Source organism: Scyliorhinus canicula, chromosome 13 (assembly GCF_902713615.1).
Source record: "Scyliorhinus canicula chromosome 13, sScyCan1.1, whole genome shotgun sequence".
In the NCBI taxonomy this organism is placed as follows: Eukaryota; Metazoa; Chordata; class Chondrichthyes; order Carcharhiniformes; family Scyliorhinidae; genus Scyliorhinus; species Scyliorhinus canicula.
Window position 1 is genome coordinate 25,765,341 of NC_052158.1, and position 23,836 is coordinate 25,789,176.

Sequence of the window (23,836 nt, forward strand, 5' to 3'; positions counted from 1 at the left end):
ATAGTCTATGCCTCTAATCCTCCTCCGAATGTGCATAAATGCACCTTTCCAAATTGTATTCCATCTGCCACTTCTTTGCCAGCACTCCTGGCCTGTCCAGCCCCCTGCTTCCTCAATACTACCTGTCCCTCTACAGATATTTATATAATCTCTAAACTTAGCAACACTGCCTTAGTTCCTTCTTCAGATCATTAATGTATATTGTGAAAAATTGTGGTCCTGGCACAAGCCCCTGAGGCACACCACTAGTCACCGGCTGCCATACTGAAAAAGACCCATTTATCCTCACTCTCTGCCTTCTGCCAGTTTGCCAATCCTCTATCCATGTCAGGATCATACCCTCGGCGCCATGGGCTCTTAACTTATTGAACAGCTTCCTATGCGGCACCTTGTCAATGGTCTTACGGAAATCTAAATAAATCACGTCCACTGGTTCTCCTTTGTCTAATGTCCTTGCTACCTCCTGAAAGAACTCTCTTGACAGATTTGTCAGATATGATCTCCGTTTGACGAACCCGTGGTTACTCAGTCCTATTTTATCCTGCACTTCTCAGTATTCGGCGATCTCATCTCGAATAATGGACGGCAGAACTTTACCAATGACAGAAGTCAGGTAAACCGGCCTATAATTTTCCTTCCTTCTTAAACAGCGGTGCTACATTTGCCACTTTCCAGTCCTTTGGGACTCTCCCTGCCTCAAGTGATTCCTAAAAGATCCTCGGCTATCTCTTTGCGAACCCTGATGTGTAGTCCATCCGGTATCGGTGATTTATACACCTTCAGACTTTTGCGTTTCCTAAGAATCTCCTCAGTGATGGCCACTATACTTGCCTCTGCCCCTGATTCTCCTGGAGCTCTGGCATCCCACTGATGTCTTCCACCGTGAATACTGGTGCAAAGTAATTATTCGGTTCCTCTGCCATTTCTTTGCTTCTTATTATTACTTCTCCAGCCACATTTTCCTGCGGTCCAATGTCTAGTTTTGCCTCTCTTTTATCTTCTATATTTGAAAAAGAACGCATCGTATATTCTTCCATATTACTAGCACGCTTGCACTCATAGTTCATCTTCTTCCCCTTTTTTGTTTTTTTTCAGTTACCTCTGCTCGCTTTTTAAAGATTCCCAATCCTCTGCCTTCTCATTAATCCTCGCCATTTTGCATGAGTTTTCTTTTGCTGTTATGCTGTCCTTGAATTGCCTCGTCAGCCAAAGGTTTATTTCTCCTCCCCTTAGCATGTTTCCTCCTCCTTGCGATGAATATCTGTTGTGCCTCCCGAATAACCACCCAAAACACCTGCCATTGTTCTTCCACTATCTTCCCTGCTAGGCTCATTTTCCAATCAATTCTGGCAAGTTCCTCCCTCATGTCTTTTCGATCCCCTTATTTATTGTAATACCGTCACTTCTAATTCCAGCTTCTTCCTCTCAAACTGCAGGGTAAATTCTATCATATTGTGGTCACTGCTCCATCAGGGTTCCTTCGCCTTAGGTTCCCTCAACAAATCTGCGCCATTAGACATCACCAAATCCAAAATTGCTTGTTGCCAGTAGGTTTTGGCACAAACTGCTCCAAAAAAGATATCTTTCATTCCACAAATTTATTTTCTTGGGATCCACTACCAACCTGATTTTCCCAGTCTACCTGAATATTAAAGTCCCCCATCGCAATTGTATTATTGCATTTTTTACAGGCCTTTTCGACCTCATGATTTTTTCTGCCCATATCCTGACTGCTGCTCGGGGTACATACATAACTGTCATCAGGGTCTTTTTACCTTTGCGATTCCTCAACCCTACCCACAGAGATGCAATGCCGTCTGATCCTATATCGCTCCTTGCTATCGATTTAACGTCATTCCTTGCTAACAATAAAATCCCGCCCTCTTTGCCCATCTGCCTATCCTTTCAATAGGACACATATCCTTTGAAATTTAGATCCCAACCTTGATCTCCTTGCAAGCACGTCTCTGTGATGCCCCCGACATCGTACCAGCCAAGGTCAATGTGCACAACAAGCTCATTTACCATGTTCCATATACTGCGCGAATTTAGGTACAACATCCTCAGTCCTGCATTGACCACCTCCCTTCTCACACTTGTCACCTTTTTTGCTCAGCCTGAGGGTGATGTTGTTCTGTTATTTTTATTCTCTATTTCCACATCAGTTATTATATCTTCTAAGCTAACGCTCGATTTTCCACCCCCCCCCCCCCCCCCCCCCCCACCTCCCATGCTAGTTTAAATTATCCCTAGTGACTCTAGCAAGTCTCGCAGCCAGGCGATTGGTGCCCCTCCAGTTTAGATGCAATACGTCCTTCTTGTACAGGTCAACCCTGCCCCGGTAGAGATCCCAATGGTCCAGAATTCTGAAACCCTCCTCCCACGCCACCAGTTTAGCCACATGTGTAGCTGTACTGTCCCCTGTTGCCAGCCTCGCTGGCATGTAGCTCAGGTAGTAATCCTGAGATTACAGCCCTAGAGATGCTGATTTTTAGCTTTCTGTCTAACTACCTGAACTCCTTCTGCACAATGTCATTATTACCTATCTTTGCCACGACCTTTGGCTCTTCATCCTCGCGCTTCAGGGAATCCTATGTTCCTTCAGAGACATCCTTGACCCCGACATCAGGGAGCCAACATACCATCATGGTCTCTTTCAAGTCCACAGACGCGCCTATCTGTGCCCCTTACTATAGAGTCTCCTATAACTGTCGCACTCTTGCACTCTTCCCTCCGCTGCTGAGCAACAGAGCCAGTGAGGTGACGCTGTTCTGGCTGCTGTTGCTTCCCCCTTGCTCAGAAACAAGTGTAACTCTTTTCAATCAGGTGGGAGCTGGTTACTGCGGCACGCAGACCGCCTAGCTTATTATGAACGAGAGCTCGGGGAAGGTGGGAGCGCCCAACCCACCTCACATGAGTCACCATCGCCATCTCACCCCCCCCCCCTCCTCCCCCCCCCCCCTCCCCACATATACAAACATACACACAGGCCCAGAACCATGCTTGGGATGTTACAATGCCCGTCAAGGGCCCATAAAATTCAGTCATTTCAGTCATACCTTGCTTTCAATTATGTTATTGTTTTCTAATTTTGCCTTTCACGCCCAATTAAACAAAATATTGAAATAAGCTGATTAATATATTGGTTATCACTGCGACCTTGCTGCAAATATAGAATGACGTGACCTCAGTCAATTTACCCTTGTATTTCCGTACCGTCTCTTGAATATAACAGCAGCCACACCGCCCCAGGTGCATTTGGCCAAGAGAATATCTAAACTATATTAAGTTGAACCTTGACATTCAGTTCAGTTGGCTAGGCAGCTGGTTTTTGATGCCAAGTAAGACCAGCATGGCGGGCTCAGTTCCTGTTCCTTCTGAACCTTGCTCCGAGCCTGAGAGGTGGTGATCCTTATTTTAAAATGCCACCAGTCAGATTACTCCTTCAGAATGCAAAACAGTCTATTGTCATCTCGGCCTGTGGCGACTTAAACTTTTTACCTAGTATGTACTCACCAAAACAGAGGATTGGGCCCAAACAATCGTTGCAGACATGCAAATCGCTTGACCCCAATTCCATTTTCCCAATTCAGCTTCTCCAGCTTCCTCTGAAGCTCAACTTTGCTCTGCGTTTCATCGATTTCACTTGCTAGTAAGTTCCTTGTTCACAAAATTATTACGTTCAAGGAGTTTCTTATGAATTTCCTGTTGTTGCAGCCTCTTCTTATGTCATTTGCCAGCCCCACTGGCAAAGTTCGCGTCTGACTCTGAACAGGTCTGGATCTGTAAATGCAGATCTGTCCAGAGTTGGGAAACCACCGTCTGCAAAGAAAGTTGAACACTCGAGAAGAGGAAGGAGGCCAACAACTGTGGTCTGCTGCTGCCTATGCCTCCAGTACTGCAGCAAATATAGGAGATCCAACATGCCAGCAGCTCGCATGCCGCCGACAGGAATTCTGCGATTTCATTATCTGGTGGTGGACCCAGAAGCTTACACCACTGAGAGGTTCAAAACCTTTCCTATTAAGCCCATAATTTATATGAATCCCCCTCATTCTTATGCACTCCTAAACAACTCAATCACTCCTCATACGTCAGTCCCACAATCGAATAATCAGTCTGGCGAATCTTCGCTGCATTCCCTCTATAGCAAGAACATCCTTCCTCTGATATGAAGACCAACCCTGCACACAACATTTCAGGTGTGACTTCATGACACCCCATATAATTGGAGAATTAAATCGCTGCCCCTGTATTCGAATCCTCTCGCAATGAAGACCACCAAACCATTGGCCTTCTTTGCGGCGTGCTGTACCTGCATGCTTACCTTCAAGGACTGATGTACGAGAACAACCAAGTCCGCTTGCATAATCCCTTTCCCAATTTCTGTCCATTCAAATAATAGTCTGCTTTTGCGCTTTTGCTAGCAAAGTGGATAACTTCACATTGGCCCACATTATGTTGCATCTGCCGTTAATTTTCTCATTCACTCCACTGTCCAAATCACAGCGAAAAGTCACTACATAGTCCTCACAATTCACCCACAAACCCAACTCAGTCTGATCTACAAATTGTCGAGATATTGCAATGATATATATAGTCCAAGTATAGTAAAGGGTTAACAAGATGATGTTCATGTATATCAATACGAGATGGCATCTGAGTGATCTTATAAAAGGCTACGTCTCAAGACATGCTGGGAGAAGCTGCTGGAGAAAAATATGTAGAAGAATAGTGTAAAGTTGTGTTAGAGTGTAATTTATATGTTAGAGAGATTATTGCTTACAGTATGACAGACTCAGTACTATTATTTCGTTAACTGTTACTCAGTAGAGTGTGCGAACCAAATCAAGTTGAGTAGTGCAAAATATATTAGTTTGCTTTAAACACAAAGTTTTATATTCTTTGTCAACACTACATCTTTGCCTATCTTGGAGGACAAGACGTGGAACATAACATATATTGCATTTTGTTCCATTATTAAATCATTAATATACATTGTGAATAGCTGGGGTCTCGGCACTGTAATCTGTGGTACCCCATTAGTCGCTGCCTGCCAATTTGAAAAAAATGTTAGCTGCTTCTCCTTGTTTTCTGTCTGCAACTGGTTCTCTATCCATCTCAATACACCGCCCCAAATCTTACGAGCATTATTTTTACATGCCAGTCTCTCATGTGGAACATTTCATAACCCTTTTGAACCTCAAAATAAACCCCATACATTGGCTGCCCTTCATCAACTCTACTGGTTCCATCCTCAAAAAATTCCAGTGGATTGGTAAAAAGTAGTACTTCTTCCATAAATCCGTGATGACTCTGCCCGAACCTGCCACTATTGTCGAACTGCTCTGCTTTGAAATATTTAATCATGTATTCTTAACATTTTTCCCACTACCGACGGCAAGCTCACTGGTCTATAATTTCCCACTTTCTCTCTACCTCCCTTTCTAAATAATAGTTACATTAGCTACCCTCCTATCGGCAGGAACTGTTCCAGATTCTATAGCATCCTGGAAGATCATCACCCAATGCATCCGCTATTTCTATAGCCACTTCCTTCAGGATTCTGCGTGTAGCTTATCAGGCCCTGTGGACTTACATGCCTCAAATCCCATGAATTTCCCGAACACCATTTATCTATTAATATTGTTCTCCTTCAATTTCTCCCTTCCTCCCTCTCACTAGACCCTGCGTTCCCCAACATTTCTGGTCTCTGCTTTGTGTCCTCATTTGTGAAGTCAGCACCAAAGTATGTATTTAGTTTGTCAGCAATTACTTTGTCCACGCCATTATAAATCCCCCTGTTTCTCACTGTAAGGGACCTATGTTTGTCTTCACCAACCTTTCCTTTCCACGTACCTATAGACAACTTTACTGTGAATTTTAATGAGTCCTGCAAACTTGCTCTCGTGCTCTAGTTTCCCCTTCGTAATGAATCCCTTGGTACTTCTTTGCTGAATTCTAAACAGCTCCAAATCCTCAGCCCGATGTGTTTCTTGGCCAATTTCTATGTGTCTTCTTTGGATCGAATACTATCTCTCATTTCCCTTGTAAACATGGATGGCCGCCTGTCCAGTTTTACTTTTGTGCCAGACAGGAACGAACAGTTGTTTATGTAATGGTAAAGTGTTACATTAAACCGTTCGGAAGAGTTTGGAAATATGATCAAGTTAGCCTTGGCCCAACTAGGTTGCTGTTTTTTTCTGTATCTGATGCTGGCAATGAATTGGGAGAAGTGGACCAAGTATCTATGGGGGAACACTGGGGTGTTTCATAAGGTGTAAATGAGAAATGAAAGGAACAACCTGAAGTAGAACGTTCAACAGGAAGAGGAATCAGTTCAATGGGGTGAGAGGGGATCCAACCATGGCAAAAATGAACAAAAGACTGGCAGAAAATATTGTATTCCCACAATAAGAGATATTTGTACAGAAGATGCTTCAGGTAAAGACGACGTGCGGTGCTGCAAGGGCAAGAGGTAAGAGTATCAATGTCAAGGTTCCTTGAATTGCGAGATAAAATATGATACATAAGAAAATGGCATCTGATGATATGTTATGTGAATTCATTTAACCACATCGGTTCAAATACAATTACATTATAGTTGAATTGAAGCGGAAACTCGGACAAGCAAGGTGGGAATATGGGGCAATAATGACAACTGACATCAAAGCAGGTCCAAGCTCTTAAACCAACATGTAAATCGTAAAAGGTCGGAAGAACTGGATTAAATCAATCAGGAGGAAAGTGGTCAATACTTAGCAATGCAAACCGAAACTTGAATATCTAATTACTAAATTGCATCAGACTGAACGAAAAAAGAACAAGTTAAAAAGCAAACTAAATCTCGGAGGTATCTGATGCTGTGACAAGTGATAGGAAGAGTGTACCAAAGGCTGACTATGCTCAGCATGAATTAGTCACCTTTTCCAGATCAGCTGGAACGCTCATTGCTCCAGAAGGTGAGGGGAGCGGGGCTGTTGGCAAGATGGTGGAAAGTTTTCTATAATCTTACAACTTGGCTTCATACAAGAGAGATGCTAAAGCATGGGACAGCGAAAAATGTGGAATAATTAATCAAAAATAATGTCCAGACATTTCGAGTAACGACACGCCACTCAGTGTAACATCGGCGATCAGTAAACCTCGATGAACAATTAAAATTGCAATATTTAACATAACCTTGGAGAGATTTGAGCGAAGAAAAGCTGACGATGATTAATAAAGACAGATTGTGATGCAGACATTGAATTGAATGTTTTTCATGAAGGAACAGATATAGTGGATGAAGGTAATGCCATAGATATTATGTACATTTATGAAAATATTGTTGGAAAAGTAGCAGCACATGAAAAAGGGTCATTAGTAGATTCGAATTTTTTAATGTCTCAAGCAGAGAAAGCATTGTCAGGGTATAAGGTTGTCCTTTCAACTGGAGGACGGTAGACACGGGTGTTTCCCAATGAGAAGTGGAGGTTCATTTGAATACATTTTTGAAGGTGGCAGATACTGTTGAAGGAGCAGTTGGGAAAATAAATAGGACCGTGACTTCGTAAAGTTATACAAAGCTTATATTAAACCAAAAATAAAATAATGCGACCATTTCTGATCACCGAGCTTTGGGGAGGATGGGAGAATCCCTGAAGCAATACAAAGGAGATAATAGTTTGCGATTGCAGATATAGTGATTCAATTAAAAGTTTGTGTTGTTCTAGTTGCAAAGAATGAGATTTAGGAGCGATAATATGGAGGCCGCCACATTATGTCATGTTTAGATAAGGCAACCAAATGAAACTGTTACTTTTCCTCGTCGTACACGAACGAGGAGTAAAATATGCTCCTGAACAAAATATTCGGGCAATATGTTCAGAAGAAGCTGGAATTAGCTGCCTTGGAGGCCGGGGTTGGCGGAGAAAATCAATGATTTCAAACGGAAGATGGGCGTCCATTTCAGCAAATTAAATTTGTATTGTTCGGGAGATGAGGCGATGTGGTGGACCTATCTGGATTGTGCTATATGGATCAGGCGTTGATTTGACGCCCGCTTCCGTTCCATTATGTTAGCTGACTCTAAATCACGATCTACTAATGTATTAAAATCTGATGTTACCATTGGAGGTTGCGGAAAGTGGGTCGTGTCGGATATGACACCTCTTATACCAGTGTATGGATACAGAACTAGCTAGGTCATAGAAGGTAGAGTATCAATGGAAAGGTGCTTTTCGGATTGAAGGGCTGTGAATAGTGATGCTCGGCAGGGATCAGTACTGGAAGCTTTGCTGTTCGTAGTATATATAAATGATTTGTAGGAAAATGTAATTGGTCCGATTAGGAAGTTTACGGATGACATAAAGTTTGGTGGAATTACGTAGTGATTAGGACTGTCAGAGGGTACAGCAGGATTTAAATCATTTGGAGACGTGAGTGGAGAGATGGCAGATGCTGTGCAATCCGGCAAAGTGAAAGGTAATGCATTATGGAAGGTCTAATGCAGGTAGGGAATATACAGTGAATTATCGAACCCTCAAGAGTATTGACAGTCAGAGAGATCTGGGTGTACAGGTCACTGAAAGTGGCAACACAGGTGGAGCAGGTAGTCAAGAAGGCATACGGCTTGCTTGCCTTTCTTGGCCGAGGCATTGATTATGAAAATTAGCAAGTCACGTTGCAGCTGTATGGAACCTTAGTTCGGCCACACTTGGAGTATAGTGTTCAATTCTGGTCGCCACACGACCAGAAGGCTGTGGAGGCTTTGGAGAGAGTGCAGAAGAGATTTACTAAGATATTGCCTGGGCCGGAGGACATTAGCTATGAGGGGAGGTTGAATAAACACGGTTTGTTCTCACTGGAACGACGGAGGTTGAAGGCGACCTGATAGAGGTCTACAAAATTATGAAGGGCATAGACAGAGTGAATAGCGAGGGGCTATTTCCCAGGGTAGGGGGCCAATTTCTAAGGGACGTAGGTTTAGAGAAGATGTACGAGGCAGGTTTTTTACACAGAGGGTAGTAGTTGCCCGGAACTCGCTGCCGGAGGGGTGGTGGAAGGAGGTACGATAGTGACGTTTAAGGGGCGTCTTGACAAATACATGAATAGGATGGGAACAGAGGGATACGGACCCCAGAGGTGTACATGATTTTAGTTCAGACGGGCAGCATGGTCGGCACAGACTTGGAGGGCCAAAGGGCCTGTTCCTAAGAACAAAGAACAAATAAAAGTTACAGCACAGAAACAAGCCCTTCGGCCCTCCATGCCTGCGCCGATCCAGATCCTCTATGTAAAACTGCCGTCTATTTTCTAAGGATCTGTATCCCTCTGCTCCCTGCACATTCATGTATCTGTCCAGATACATCTAAATTGACGCTATCGTACCCGCCTCTACCACATTCACCGGCAATGCATTCCAGGCACCCACCACCCTCAGCGAATAGAACTTTCCACGTATATCTCCCTGAGACTTTTCCCCTCTCACCTTGAACTCGCGACCCCTAGTAATTGATTCCCCCATCTGGGAAAATGCTACTTGCAATCCACCCTGTCTATACGTCTCATGATTTTGTTGACCTCAATGAGGTCCCCACTCAACCTCCGTCTTTCTAATGCAAATAATCATAATCTACTCACCCTCTCTTAAAAGCTAGCACCCTCCATACCAGGCAACATCCTGGTGAACCTACTCCGCAACTTCTCCAAAGAATCCACAACGTTTTGGTAATGTGGCGCCCACAACTGTACACAGTGTTCCAAATGTGGCCCAACCAAAATCTTATATAACTGTAACATGACCTGCCAACTCGTGTAGTCAATACCCCTTCCGATGAAGGAAATCATGCCGTATGTCTCCTTCACCACTCTATCGACCTGAGCAGCCACCTTCAGGGTACAATAGACCTGAACACCCAGATCTCTCTGTACATCAATTTTCCCCAGGGCATTTTAATTACCGTATAGTTTGCTCTTGAATTGAATCTTCCAAAATGCATCACCTCGCATTTGCCCGGATTGAACTCCTGCCATTTCTCCGCCCAACTCTCCAATCTATCACTTCTGTTGCATTCTCTGACAGTCCCCTTCACTCTCTGCTACTCCACCAATCTTTGAAAACTTCCTAATCAGACCACCTGTACCATCCTCCAGATCATTTATGCATATCACAAACAACAGTGGTCCCAGCACGAATGCCTGTGGAACACCACTGGTCTCAGTTGTCTATTTTTAGAAACTCCCTTCCACTACTACTCTCTGTCTCATGTTGCCCAGCCAGTTCTTTATCCATCTAGCTAGTTCACCCTGGACCCCTTCCAGTTCACTTTCTCCGTCAGCCTACCATGGGGAACCTTATCAAACGCCTTACTGAAGTCCATGTATATGCCTTCCACAGCCCTTCCCTCATCAATCAACTTTGTAATTTCCTCAAAGAATTCTATTAGGTTTGTAAGACATGACCTTCCTCGCACAAGACCATGCTGCCTGTGACTGATAAGTCTATTTTCTTCCAAATGTGAATAGATCCATCTCTCAGTATCTTCTCCAGCAGCTTGCCTAGCACTGACATCAGGCTCACCGGTCTATAATTACCTGGATTATCCCTGTTACCCTACTTAAACAAGGGGACAGCATCAGCAATTCTCCAGTCCTCCCGTACTTCACCCGTGTTCAAGGTCGTTGCAAATATATCTGTTAAGGTCCCAGCTATTTCCTCTCTCAATTCTCTCAGTAACCTGGCATAGATCCCATCTGGACCTGAGGACTTGTCCACCTTAATGCATTTTAGAATACCGAGCACATCCTCCCTCCTTATGCCGACTTGACCTAGAGTAATCAAACACCTGTCCCTAACCTCAACATCCGTCATGTCCCTCTCCTCAGTGAATACCGATGCAAAGTACTCGTTAAGAATCTCACCCATTTTCTCTGACACCACGCATAACTTTCCTCCTTTGTCCTTGAGTGGCCAACCCTTTCTCTAGTTACCCTCTTGCTCCTTATATATGAAGAAAAGGCTTTGGGATTTTCCTTAACCATGTTTGCTAAAGATATTTCATGACACCCCTTTAGCCCTCTTGATTCCTCGTTTCAGATTGGTCTTACATTCCCGATATTCTTCCATCGCTTCGTCTGTGTTCAGTCGCCTAGACGTTATGTGTGCTTCCTTTTTCCTCTTACCTAGTCTCACAATTTCACCTGTCATCCATGGTTTCCTAATCTTGCCACTTCTCCCCCTCATTTTCACCGGGATATGTCTGTCCTGCACTTTAAGAAACCTCTCTTTAAAAGCCTCCCACATATCAGATTTACATTGAAATAGTTGCTCCCAATCCACATTCCCCAGCTGAAGCCGAATTTTGGTATAGTTGGCCTTCCCCCAATTTAGCATTCTTCCTTTAGGACCACTCTCGTCTTTGGCCATGAGTATTCTAAAACTTACGGAATTCTGATCACTATTCCCAAAGTAATCCCCTGCTGAAACTTCAACCACATGGCCGGGCTCATTCCCCAACACCAGGTCCAGTATGGCCCCTTCCTGAGTTGGACTATTTACACACTTCTCTCGAAAACCCTCCTGGATGCTCCTTACTAATTCTGCTCCATCTAGACCTCTAAAACTAAGTGTATCACAGTCAATGTTGTGAAATTAAAATCTCCAACATCTCTCCCTAATCTGTTTAGATATTTGCACCTCCATCTTACGCTCGCTGTTGGGAGGTCTGTAGTACAGCCCCAACATTGTTATCACACCCTTCCTATTCTGAGCTCTGCCCATATCGCCTCACGGTTCGAGTCCTCCATAGTGCCCTCCTTAAGCACAGCTGTGATATCCTCTCTGACCAGCAATGCAATTCCACCACCCCTTTTCCCTCCCTCTCTACTCGCCGGAAGCATCGATATCCTGTGGTATTTAGTTGCCAATCATACCCTCCCCTCAACCAAGTCTCAGTAATAACAATAACATCACACTCCCAGGTACTAATCCAAGCCCTAAGATCACCTGCGTTACCTACTACACTGATTGCATTTTTAAAAATGCACCTCAGACTACCAGTCCCTTTGCATTCATCATCTGCTCCCTGTCTACTCTTCCCTTAGTCACGCTGACTTAATGATCTAGCTCCTTACAGGCTTTAGTTACTACCTCCTTACTGACCACTAACCTCCTCATTTGGTGTCCATCCCTCTGCCACATTATTTTAAACCTTCCCCAACAGCGTTAGCAAACGCATACCCAAGGGCATTAGTTCCAGTCCGGCCCAGGTGTAGACCGTCCAATTTGTAGTCGTCCCACCTCCCCCAGCACCGGTCCCAATATCCCAAAAATCTGAACCCCTCCCCCTGTACCATCTCTCAAGCCACACATTAGAACATAGAACATAAAACATTACAGTGCAGTGCAGGCCTTGCGGCCCACGATGTTGGGCGGACCTGTGAAACGCATCTAAAGCCCATCTACGCTACTCCCTGATCATCCATATGCCTATCTAATGACCATTTGAATGTGTTTAGTGTTGGCGAATCCACTACTGCTGTAGGCAAGGCATTCCACGCCCTTACTACTCTCTGAGTAAAGAACCTACCTCTGACATCTGTCCTATATCTATCTCCCCTCAATTTAAAGCTATGTCCCCTCGTGCTAGACATCACCATCCTGCCTATTCTTTCATTTCTACTCTGACAACCACGAGGCACTGGTAGCAATCCTGAGATTACTACCTCTGAGGTCCGACATTTTAACTTGGCTCCTAACTCCATACATTCTGCTTGTAGGACCTCATTCAGTTTTCTACCTATATCATTGGTGCCTATATGCGCCAAGACAACTGGATGTTCACACTCCCCCTTCAGAATGTTCTGCAGCCCATCTGAGACATCTCTGACCCGTGCACCTGGGAGGCAACATGCCATTCGGGAGTGCCGTTTTAGACCACAGAGCCGGCTATCTACTCCCCTTACAATTGAATCCCCTATGACTATAGCCCTTCAACTCTTCTCCCCACCATTCTGTACAGCGGAGCCAGCCACTGTGCCACGAACCTGGCTATTGCTGCTTTCCCCTGGTGAGCCATCACCCCCAACAGTATCCAAAACGGTATACCTGTTTTGGAGGGAGATGACCGCAGGGGAAACCTGCACTGCCTTCCTGCTCTTTCTCTGCCATTTGGTCACCCATTCTTTTTCTCCCTCAGCAATCCTAATCTGCGGTGTGACCAATTCGCTAAACGTGCTATCCACGACCTCCTCAGCATCGCGGATGCTTCAAAGTAAGTCAAGCCGTAGCTTCAGAGCCGCCATGCGGTCTAACAGGAGCTGCAGCTGGACACACTTCCCGCACGTGAAGGAGTCAGGGGCATCGGCCGCGTCCCTGAACTCCCACACAGGGCAAGAGGAACATAAGGTGTCTGAGATCTCCCGCCATTTTTAATCTTAAGCATAACTTAGTCCAACTATAATAGCAAATAAATGCCCAAATATATCAGTTCACTCACCTTCCCAGAGCGCAATTCGACCGCTCCCACTCAGCTCCTCCCTCTCATCGCTCCTGTAAGGTAAGTTTTTAAACCGGGAAACTTACCATCCAGACAGCCCCCTGGTTACTGCGCTCGCTGCGACCGCTGAAAAACTGAAGCTGTACTTTTCTTTTCTTTGTTCTTTGTATGTTATCCAGATTAACTAGAAGCGGAAGTGAATGTCCGACGCTCCTTATGACCAAGCCAGATCAGATACAGTCCGAGACAAACTTGTTTATAATTGTGAAGATTTGGCCTACACAGTTAATCATGCGGAATTTTCTACATTTTTCTCGAGTATTAAAATATCTTTGTTATCTTTATTTTCAGATTTAAAGAAAGGAATAACTCCTACCGCTGAAGGTGCTCGTAGGAATTATTTATTTATTTTCCATTCCTTTCTTTTATATTATGTATCTGTCCATCCGCTGTGGGCAGCTGTTCCGAAGTGCTTTCAGACTGTGCAGGAAGTTGTCTTCTGAACTGCAGTTTCTGCTGATGTATTTCTTGGAGTGGCGGTTGTAACTGGCATCGTTCCAGGGCACCAACTGGTCTTGTGTAGCGAGTGCGTGTCAGAAGATGCTGCTAAAGCATTCTCGGCCAATTGCATGACTGTATTTGAACATGATACAAAATGCAGCCATTTTTATACGCAATGGGGATAGAGAATAGCCTCCATTCCCAATAGGGAACGCGAGTTGGGTCGCCACTATTAAGACGGCAACGCCACGAAATCTTCCTGCGATTTAATTTGGAAAAACCTCGGAATATACGATGCCTCTCAAGGAGCTCCGAAGCAACCTAAGTTGACGGTCCTGCCACTCAGATGCCGACAGCTCGTTCGGGCTAATGGAAGGTGAAATATCGAATGGAATTATATTAAGTTGATTCAAGCCGGTCGATATATATTTTGGATTCCGTTAATCAGCAGTCACAACTTAATCGTCTGTTTTCTCGAATGTATATAACCGAGGTTTAAAGTTCATTTGCCGCGATTAAGATGAAATACACTGTGATAAAATCATCTGCTGGCGTTCGTTAGTCAATTTCGGCGGAATCTGTGGGGACTAAATTACATTCCAAAAATGTAACTACAAAAATGTTCACTCCTTTCTCAGCAGCCATACCCGCACCAACCGGACGAGCGGATCTTGGTAAGAGGGAGAAAACACTTTCCTGGGATTAGATGGTATATTCAAATTCTGGCATATGACTGAAACTGGTAGCATTTGAAGGGGAATTGTGCACAGACGTTAGCGATATTATGTGCAGTTAATTTAGTTGCATTAAAATCACATTATGGGTTACACCAATTAAGGACGCAGTGGCAATATCATGAGAATAAAGTAATCCAGAGGACAAGGCTTATATTCCAGGGCAACACGTTCATATTTCACAATCGAATTTCTATTTAATAAGTAATTCAGTAATGGTGACGATGAAACCATTGCCCATTGCAATAAAATTCCACATGGCTCGTTAATGTCAATCAGGGGTGGAAACATGGCTTTCTACCTAGCTCAGTCTCGCCAACATGTAACTCCAGACGTAAAGCAATGTGCTTCACTCTTAAATGCTGTCCGTCATCACCGAACAGTCCACCTGTGTCATACTCTACGGAGTCTAATTAAACCAACGAAAGCGGACCGACCACCTGGCATCAACATATACCCAAAATGCACGCTATCGTGGCTTCTAACTATACCGTCCTTCTTTCATTGACGTTGGGAACAAGTTCTGGAATTACCTTCCTAACAGCAGGGTGGTATTCGTTTGCAACGTGGACAGATGTTTAACAAGTGCTCCTCACAACCTCACCTTCTCAAAGAGAACTTGGGTGGGCAATAAGTGCTCGCCTAGCCAGCGGCGCCTATACAAAGAAAAAACAAAAACTCGTCTCCGAGTTTATTGAGTTGGGGCGGCAAGCCGGCGCAGTGATTAACACTGCTGCCTCACGGCTCTGCAGGCCATAGGTTCGATCCCAATGCTGGGTTACTGTCCGTATGAAGTTTGCATATTCCCCCAGTGTCTGCGTGGGTCTCTCCCACAACACCCCTCCCACCCTCCCCCCCAACCTCCCCCCCCCCCCCCCCCACACACACATACAAGGGGAGCATGGCAGCATTCTGGTTAGCACAATTGCTTCATAGCTCCAGGGTCGCAGGTGGGGAGTCTGCACATTGTCCCCATGTTTGCGCGGGTTTCCACCGGGTGCTCCGGTTTCCACCCACAGTCGAAAGATGTGCAGGTTAGGGGGATTGGCCATGTTAAATTGCCCTTAGTGTCCAAAATGTCATTGTTAGAAGGTGTTGAGTGGGGTTACTGGGTTATGGGTATAGGGTGTAGGTGTGGGCTTGGGTAGGGTGCTCTTTCCAAGAGTGGGTGCAGACTCGATAGGCCGAATGGCCTCCTTCTGCGCTGTAAATTCTACGGAAGATGTGTAAGGTAGGTGAATTGGCCACGCTAAATTGCCCCTAAATTCGGAAACAAAGAATTGGATGCTCTATTTTCTTCGTTTTTAAGAGTCTCCAGGGTTATATTTTTGATTAGGTCTAACATGATCCATGGAGGTAACTTTTTTTTTTATAAATGTTTATTATTCAGTTTTCATGTTTTATATTGAACAAATTACAAATTGTTAGAGAGAGAAAAAAAAACACGCAAAAATTAACATATATATTTACAGGTGAGCATCTTCGTAGTCATAACTGTGGCCTCCCCCTCTTCGCCGGCATACATATTTTACATTCCCCAACATGTTTATTGGCATTTATTTAGTTTGATTTTGGGCCTTAGCTAGCCATCAAACCCCCGTAACGAGCCCGTAGCCCCCCCCCCCCCCCCCCCCCTCCCCGCCGGCTACCTTCCCCCGACTATTCTTCCTCTTGTACGTTGGCCACAAACAGGTCCCGGAACAATTGCATGAATGGCTCCCACGTTCTGTGGAAGCCGTCGTCCGACCCTCGGATGGCGAATTTGATTTTCTCCATTTGGAGAGAATCCGAGAGGTCGGACAGCCAGTCTGCAGCTCTGGGCGGTGCTGCTGACCGCCAGCCAAACAGGATTCTACGGCGGGCGATCAGGGAGGCAAAGGCAAGGGCGTCCGCCCTCCTCCCCAGGAATAGATCTGGCTGGTCTGAAACCCCGAAGACCGCCACTATCGGGCATGGCTCCACCCTCACCCCCACCACTTTGGACATAGCCTCGAAGAAGGCTGTCCAGTACTCCACAAGTCTGGGGCAAGACCAGAACATGTGGGGCCGGGCCTCTTTGGCACCGCTCACATCTGTCCATGGAGGTAACTTGACAATTGTGGGTCGATCTTCTTTCGTCCAGCACGCCTGCCTCGATTGCTGCCGGGGGAAGACAATTCCACAGTCTAACTACCATCTGACAGTGATACAAAAACCTCGCCTTAAATGCGTGACCCCTGATTTTAAACAATATCCTCTCGTTTTAGTCTCTCCCAAAAGAGGGAAATTCCTTACAGCATGCACACCGTCAGGTCCTCTAAGAACATGGTACTTTTCAATAAGATGCTCAGTAATACCTCTCAACTCGAATGGATACTTGCCAAAGCTTCGCTGCCGTCCCTCGAAAGACAGTACGTTTACCACAGGAATCAATAGAGTGGCCACTCTTCGAATGTGATTACGGCACGGTAGCACAGTGGTTAGCACTGTTGCTTCAGAGCGCCAGGCTCCAAGGTTCGACTCCCGGCTTGGGTCACTGTCTGTGTGGAGTCTGTACGTTCTCTCCGTGACTAGAGGATTCTAACAGTAGCTTCATTGAAATGTTAATGTAAGCCTACTTGTCACAAAATAAGTTATTATATCTGTTATATTATTATCCTTTCTTGAGTAAGGAGACAAGAGCTTCTGATATAATCTCAGCTGCAGCAATTCTTCCCCTTTTTAAGTCTTAGAGTAATAGAGTCAATGATATCTGCAACATGGAAAAGGCCCATCGCGTCTGCGCCAATAATTACAACGAGATTTAGACCATGCCAGATGATATTACACGTCAAGCTTTTCCCAAATACGGCCCATTTTCTCACATGATTTCCCACATGTGTCTCCTTCATTTCCTTCCCGATGCTACAAATCTGAACTCTGAGTTCTTCATGTTCAAATTCCTCAACTTTCTTTGAGAGGAAACCTCATTCGTTCGCTGTATTTTTGTCTGTTACTGCATCAACTTCCCTTTTTCCATCTGCTTTTCCAAGGTTGCTGAATTATGTGTCTGTAGTTTAGTTTCAGCTTTCGTTAAAATCAAACAATTACAACATAGAACATTGAAAAATACAGCACAGAACACGTCCTTCGGCCCACGATGTTGTGCCGAACCTTTGTTCTAGATTAATCATAGATTATCATAGAATTTACAGTGCAGAAGGAGGCGATTCGGCTCGGCCAGTCTGCACCAGCTCTTGGATAGAGCACCCTACCCAAGGTCAACACCTCCACCCTATCCCCATAATTGTGAAAGGTTCATCAGTTTCTTGACAAAAGGTGCTGACATAATGAATATCCAACACGTCCAAAATCCCTGAATTTGGGTCTACGGCAATCCTTCAATATGGAGGCGTTAAAACTGCAGGGCAGGGAAACACGTATCCTTACAATCCTCCACAATCTATCAGTGTAATCAGTGCGTATGTCATTTTCACTTTGTACCTTCAGATCCATTGAATATGTCAGATATGCCAACTCGTGATTTTTGTTTTAACCATTGTATTTCTCTTCACAGCGACCCAGCTCGATGCAGCTAAAAAAGGTTAATCTGCTTTAAACACCTTAAAAAGTTATTCTATTAATATGGGGAAATAAATACTCCAGGAGTCACAAACCAATGTAATTTGCTGGGTCTCGGTGTCAGATTTGGGAGATAATTCAAAGATGCGCTGGTGGAAAGACTTCCGGAGGCTCCCAGACAGGGTTTCCGTGCAATTTGACAGAAGCATAAACTTCCCCTACATTGGGTTCAAATCGATCAAACAAAGCGGTTCAAATTGCAACATTTGGACGGCTTTGCCTCTGTTGTGCTGATAGTTAAGCTGAAAAGACGACAATACAGAAGCCACTTCTGACTTCAATGTAACCATGTTCAACACAAAGATATTGCCCCAACGCACACGATCGCACAGCGAATTCTATCCCAGCACCAGCACCAGCCCTTCCCCTTTGCACTCATAAGGTAGTCCCCGAACAACAATGGAACGAGATTCTCCATCTCCGACCCGACCGATCCGACTGACCACCCCGCCCCTCTCCCCCCACCTCAGCACCCGACATAGAGTGGGACTGCCGATGTGCGGAACCCGGAGCCCGATGTCCAACAACCTCAATCCACCCGCCTGAAAGTCAAGCAGATTGTATTTCCCATTGGCTTCATAGATATCCGAATCTTTTATGTTAATAATAATGTATTGATCAGTAGAAATCGGTTAAATGATTATCTTTAGAACAATTGATTAAGTTGTTTTTTTTGATTGCGTTGTTTTCTCGATTTCCACAAACAACATCATACACTCGGATATTCTTTCGGTGTTGATAGGAATTATAATTATATAATAATTAATTTACCATTTAATTCTAAAAATAGAAAATCAGCGATCGTATTATTATTAAATCTTATCCTAAAATAACATGAAAAGGCCATAGATACTGGTTAAGACATAGCTATCTTTCAACTCTTATCTTACACGGATACTCCACATTTGAACTTCAATGGCGCACCAAAGCTCAGCAAGGTGTAAATCTCAGTCGCACCAGAACCCTGAGCACATGCTGTGGTTTGTAATAGGCTGGTTTACTTGATTTGTACAGACAGTAAAATATATTTGCGACCATCATTTCAAAATCTGATCCCGAAAAAGAGTCAAGGATTTTGAAGTGACTTTTAACTGAAAATATACCATTCTAATTTGTGTCTTTGGCAAACTCGTGAATCCAAGAGTTCCTTGCACTATGTAATTATCAAGAAACATCAAAACGCAGATTCAACAACAGAGATTACGGGCAGAAGGGGATGAATTTTCTTCGTGTGTAACATGTGCTGTCTCTCTCTCAGAGCAATTTAAGTACGCCTGCTCGCCAGCCCCGTTTATCGTAACGGTGCAGTTGCCTTTATTTCTTCAGATGTAATTTATTTTCTATTGAAAGTGACGATTGTGCCATCCTTCCCCAACTTTTCAGATAGTAAATTTCATATTTTAACCACTCTCAATGTAAGAGATAATCTTCCTCGTGTTCCTTTTGATTACTTGCTTATTGAGGTAAACTCGGGGCCTTCATCACCCGAACCAGGTCTAGGCCGTCAAGAAGCCATTATTGCCAGTGTATCCATCTGGAAACATGCTTCACGAAACATCCACCAGTAGTAGGTGGTCTTAGAATACATTTCGTACGGCAATGAGATTTCAGGTCAATCATCTGCTTGCAATTACATACCCGCTAATTTTCCTAATGCTGTCTGTTGTGCCATGTCGAATGCATTCGGGAAATCCACGAAAAGTACACCCATCAATATTACTCCTACAAATAAAATAAAATTCGCATTGTTGGATATGATACACGCTCTGAAAATCTACCTGGGCGCTTTCTAATGAGCTCAACATTCTCGAAGAACTCAATTTGAGCTTCCTATCGTTACTTGTGTTTTACTCTCTTTCAGAAAAAGACACACTGCAAGCAAAACTCGGTAATCTCCGCAAAAAAGTTAATGATTAAACATCTCATTCCGTGGAAACTTCATTTCTTGTTGTCAAAGGAATAGTAGTCAATACGTTATCAAAGCAAACAGAAATGCAGGAAATGTTCAGGAAATCAAACGGTAATATTTTAAGTCGATGATATTTCATCAGGACTGATAATATCCCATTGCTACTGCCTAATGAAATAAGATAATCCTTCACACCATTTGATTAGTTATCAATACTTTACGACTGACCATAGTATATTACTTCCTTAATGTTTCATTAAATAACATAGTTAACGAAAACTTTAAAAATGTGGGTTTGCATCATATTCTCAACGGCAATAAGGGGGAAATAATAACGCTGGTCTTGCAAAGCTTCAGTCTATGAAAATTGGAGTTGTTCCCACGTAGATTTTGACTGTGTGACAAGCATACAAACTGGATACAGAGTATTATTCCAAATGGTTAAACGGCGGTGCTAAAATAATAGCCCAAACAATGCCATATTTTGTTCCCGAAGGATCTATTCTGCAAAATTACAAACAACAATTTTATGGTAGTAGATAATTGTAACATATTCAACCTGTAAAATATGCAAAAGTCAATATTTCCATTCAAGGAGTGTGAAATATTGCAATTTAAGGATTATAAGTAAACCATTGAATATAATCTTAGTGTATTTAATCCATTATTTTCCATTGCAAGAACATCTTCCATATCAGTTACTGACCTATCTTTTCTATGTCATCAGCTGAGACGATCTTGCAACTGAAAGGTGAGTTACAGATGCGTTGTACAATATTGTAATAATATTAATCATTATTAGTGTCACAAGTTGACTTGCATTAAAATTACAATGAGGTTCCTGTGAAGATCCCCTCGTCGCCACACTCCGACGTCTGCTCGACTACCCTGAGGGAGAATTCAGAATGCACAATTCACCGAACAACGATATCTTTCGAGACTTGTGGGAGGAACCCAGAGCCCCCAGAGGAAACCCACGCAGACACGGGGAGAACGTGAAGACGCCACACAGTCAGTGACCCAAGCCGGGAATCGAAGCTGGGATGCTGGCGCTTTGAAATAGTGCTGCATATTAGCAGGCTACGAACAAGCCACGTGTCGCTGAGGCAAAGTCCCACTGAATTGAATGTTTTAATTCGCTTTCTGTGCAATATTCTGCTTGGCATAGATTCATGGTATCAGGAAATTTGTGTGTAACCCATTCTAGAGCTTGAGGAAATGTAGAAATCGGAAAAGCCTCTTCTCCTCACTGTGTGTCTGCCCTATTGCAAACAGTAGCCCAGGTTATGATATCTTAAGTTAGGTATGGAATTGAAAGGATCGAAGGCACCACCAATTATGCAGCCCTGTTGTAGTCTTATCTGAGTCACTGGATTGATGAGGAGGATAAAGCGGTAAACATTGCGATTCTGGGAGTGCAAGATTTAGAAAAATTCAGGTATTTTAATGCTGAAGTGTCTGTGGCGTCGAGGTAGCGCAGCAGGTCTGTAAACATTTGGATCGAGAGATTATTCAACTCTTGATCACACGCTGAGTAACCTCATGCGGCAATTAGAGATGAAGATCGATTTTGTGAGAGACGCATTTATATATTACAGATCGAAAACTCACCAGTGTGTGTACGGAAAACCATCTGGATTAGCTTAGCTGAATATCATTGGGAACATGGGAGCAGCAGAAGGCCATTCAGCCCCACGGGCACGTTCCACATCTGACTAGATCATTGCTGTGCCTATTGTAGAATTATTTCCCTTGTTATCTCCACGTCCTGTGGTGTCATGAGAACGAGGAATCCATCAATCTTGGTCTTCAAAATATGCAGTGACTAAGGCTCCAAAGCCCGATGTGGTAAAGAATAGCAAGTATTCGCCATCCTGTATGTTAACAAATTCTTGCTCATCTCGGTCCTAAATGGTTTATCCTTATTCTGATTGGGTCCCCTGGTACCAGGCTCCCAGGCAGGGGAAACAAATTTTCCACCCCGCTCTTTCCTAGCCCCTGAAGGATTATGTAAGTGTCAATGAGACCACATGTCATTCTTCTGAAGTCAAGAGAATACCGGCACAGTCCAGTCAATCTCTAATCAGACCAGCTACATTTTCTTCAAAATCATTATATACACTACGAAGAACAAAGGTCCCAGAACTGATCCCTGTGGAACGCCGCTAATCATAGCCTTCCATATGGAAAATCATCCTTCTTATGCTACCTTTTGCCTTCTGTGACGGAGCCAGTTCTGTATCCAACTTGCCATCTCTCCTCTGATCCCATGTGACTTCACCTTTTCTACCAGTCTACCATGGGATACCTTGTCAAAGCCTTTACTTACGTCTATGTATAGAACGTCTTCAGCCTTTCACTCATCTATCAACTCTGTATCCTTATTGTGTATCCTTCCGTAGGTTTCAGAGTAATTTCATTGCAGTGTTAATGTAAGCCTACTTGTGACAATAAAGATTATTATTATTAATGTGGCTAAACTGCAGACAATACTCCGGTTTCAGGTCTACCAAACGTACTATAAAATCAAACAGGACATAATTACTCCTATACTAAAATCGTCTTGTGAGAAAACTAATATTACCATTTCCCATGCCAATTGCTTGCAGAGCCTGCATTTCGTGACTTTTAAGCAAGGATGCCTCCGTCTCTTTGGACATTAATACTTTCCAATCTCATACCAGTGAATAAATATTTCCATTTATTTTATTTAATTCCCATGTAGCATGGGGTCAGGGTAGAGATTCCTTGCAGGGTCTGAAATCGATTGAAAGAGAGGAAACATGTCACCACTAAAGAGTGACATGGCTTAAAACCATGAAGACTGATGTTTTTGAGCGGGAAACGGTAACATAGAACATAGAACATTATAGCGCAGTGCAGGCCCTTCAGCCCTCGATGTTGTGCCGACCTGTGAAACCACTCTAAAGCCTATCTACACTTTTTACTTATAATCCATATGTTGATCCAATGACTATTTAAAAGCCCTTAATGTTGGCGAGTCCCCTACTGTTGCAGGCAAGGCATTCCACGCCCTTGCTAGTCTCTGAGTAAAGAACCTACCTCTGACATCTGTCCTATATCTATCTCCGCTCAATTTAAAGCTATGTCCCCTCGTGCGAGCCATCACCATCCGAGGAAAAAGGCTCTCACTGTCCACCCTATCTAATCCTCTGATCATCTTGTATGCCTCAATTAAGTCACCTCTTAACCTTCTCTCTGACGAAAACAGCGTTAAGTCCCTCAGCCTTTCCTCATAAAATCTTCCCTCCATACCAGGCAACATTCTGGTAAATCTCCTCTGCACCCTTTCCAGTGCTTCCACATCCTTCCTATAATGTGGCGACCAGAACTGCACTAAATACTCCAAATGCGGCCGCACCAGAGTTTTGTACAGCTGCAACATGACCTCATGGCTCCGAAACTCAATCCCTCTACCAATAAAAGCTAACACACCGTCCGCCTTCTCAACAACCCTGTCAACCTAGGTGGCAACTTTCAGGGATCTATGTACATGGACATCGAGACCTCCATGCTCATCCATACTACCAAGAATCTTACCATGAGCCCAGTACCCTGTATTCCTGTTCCTGCTTCCAAAATGAATCACC

General features: G+C 43.9%; 1 protein-coding gene across 1 annotated transcript in view; it reads left to right on the forward strand.

The window, feature by feature from the left end:
* The window catches only part of LOC119975530 (zinc-binding protein A33-like), a 556,168-nt gene that overhangs the window by 166,236 nt on the left and 366,096 nt on the right, over positions 1-23,836 (forward strand). Inside the window, exons 32-36 of the mRNA XM_038815321.1 lie at positions 13,833-13,865; positions 14,621-14,656; positions 18,252-18,278; positions 20,178-20,204; positions 20,953-20,976. Coding sequence (XP_038671249.1) covers positions 13,833-13,865; positions 14,621-14,656; positions 18,252-18,278; positions 20,178-20,204; positions 20,953-20,976 — 147 coding nt within the window. The remainder of the gene's footprint in view (positions 1-13,832; positions 13,866-14,620; positions 14,657-18,251; positions 18,279-20,177; positions 20,205-20,952; positions 20,977-23,836) is intronic.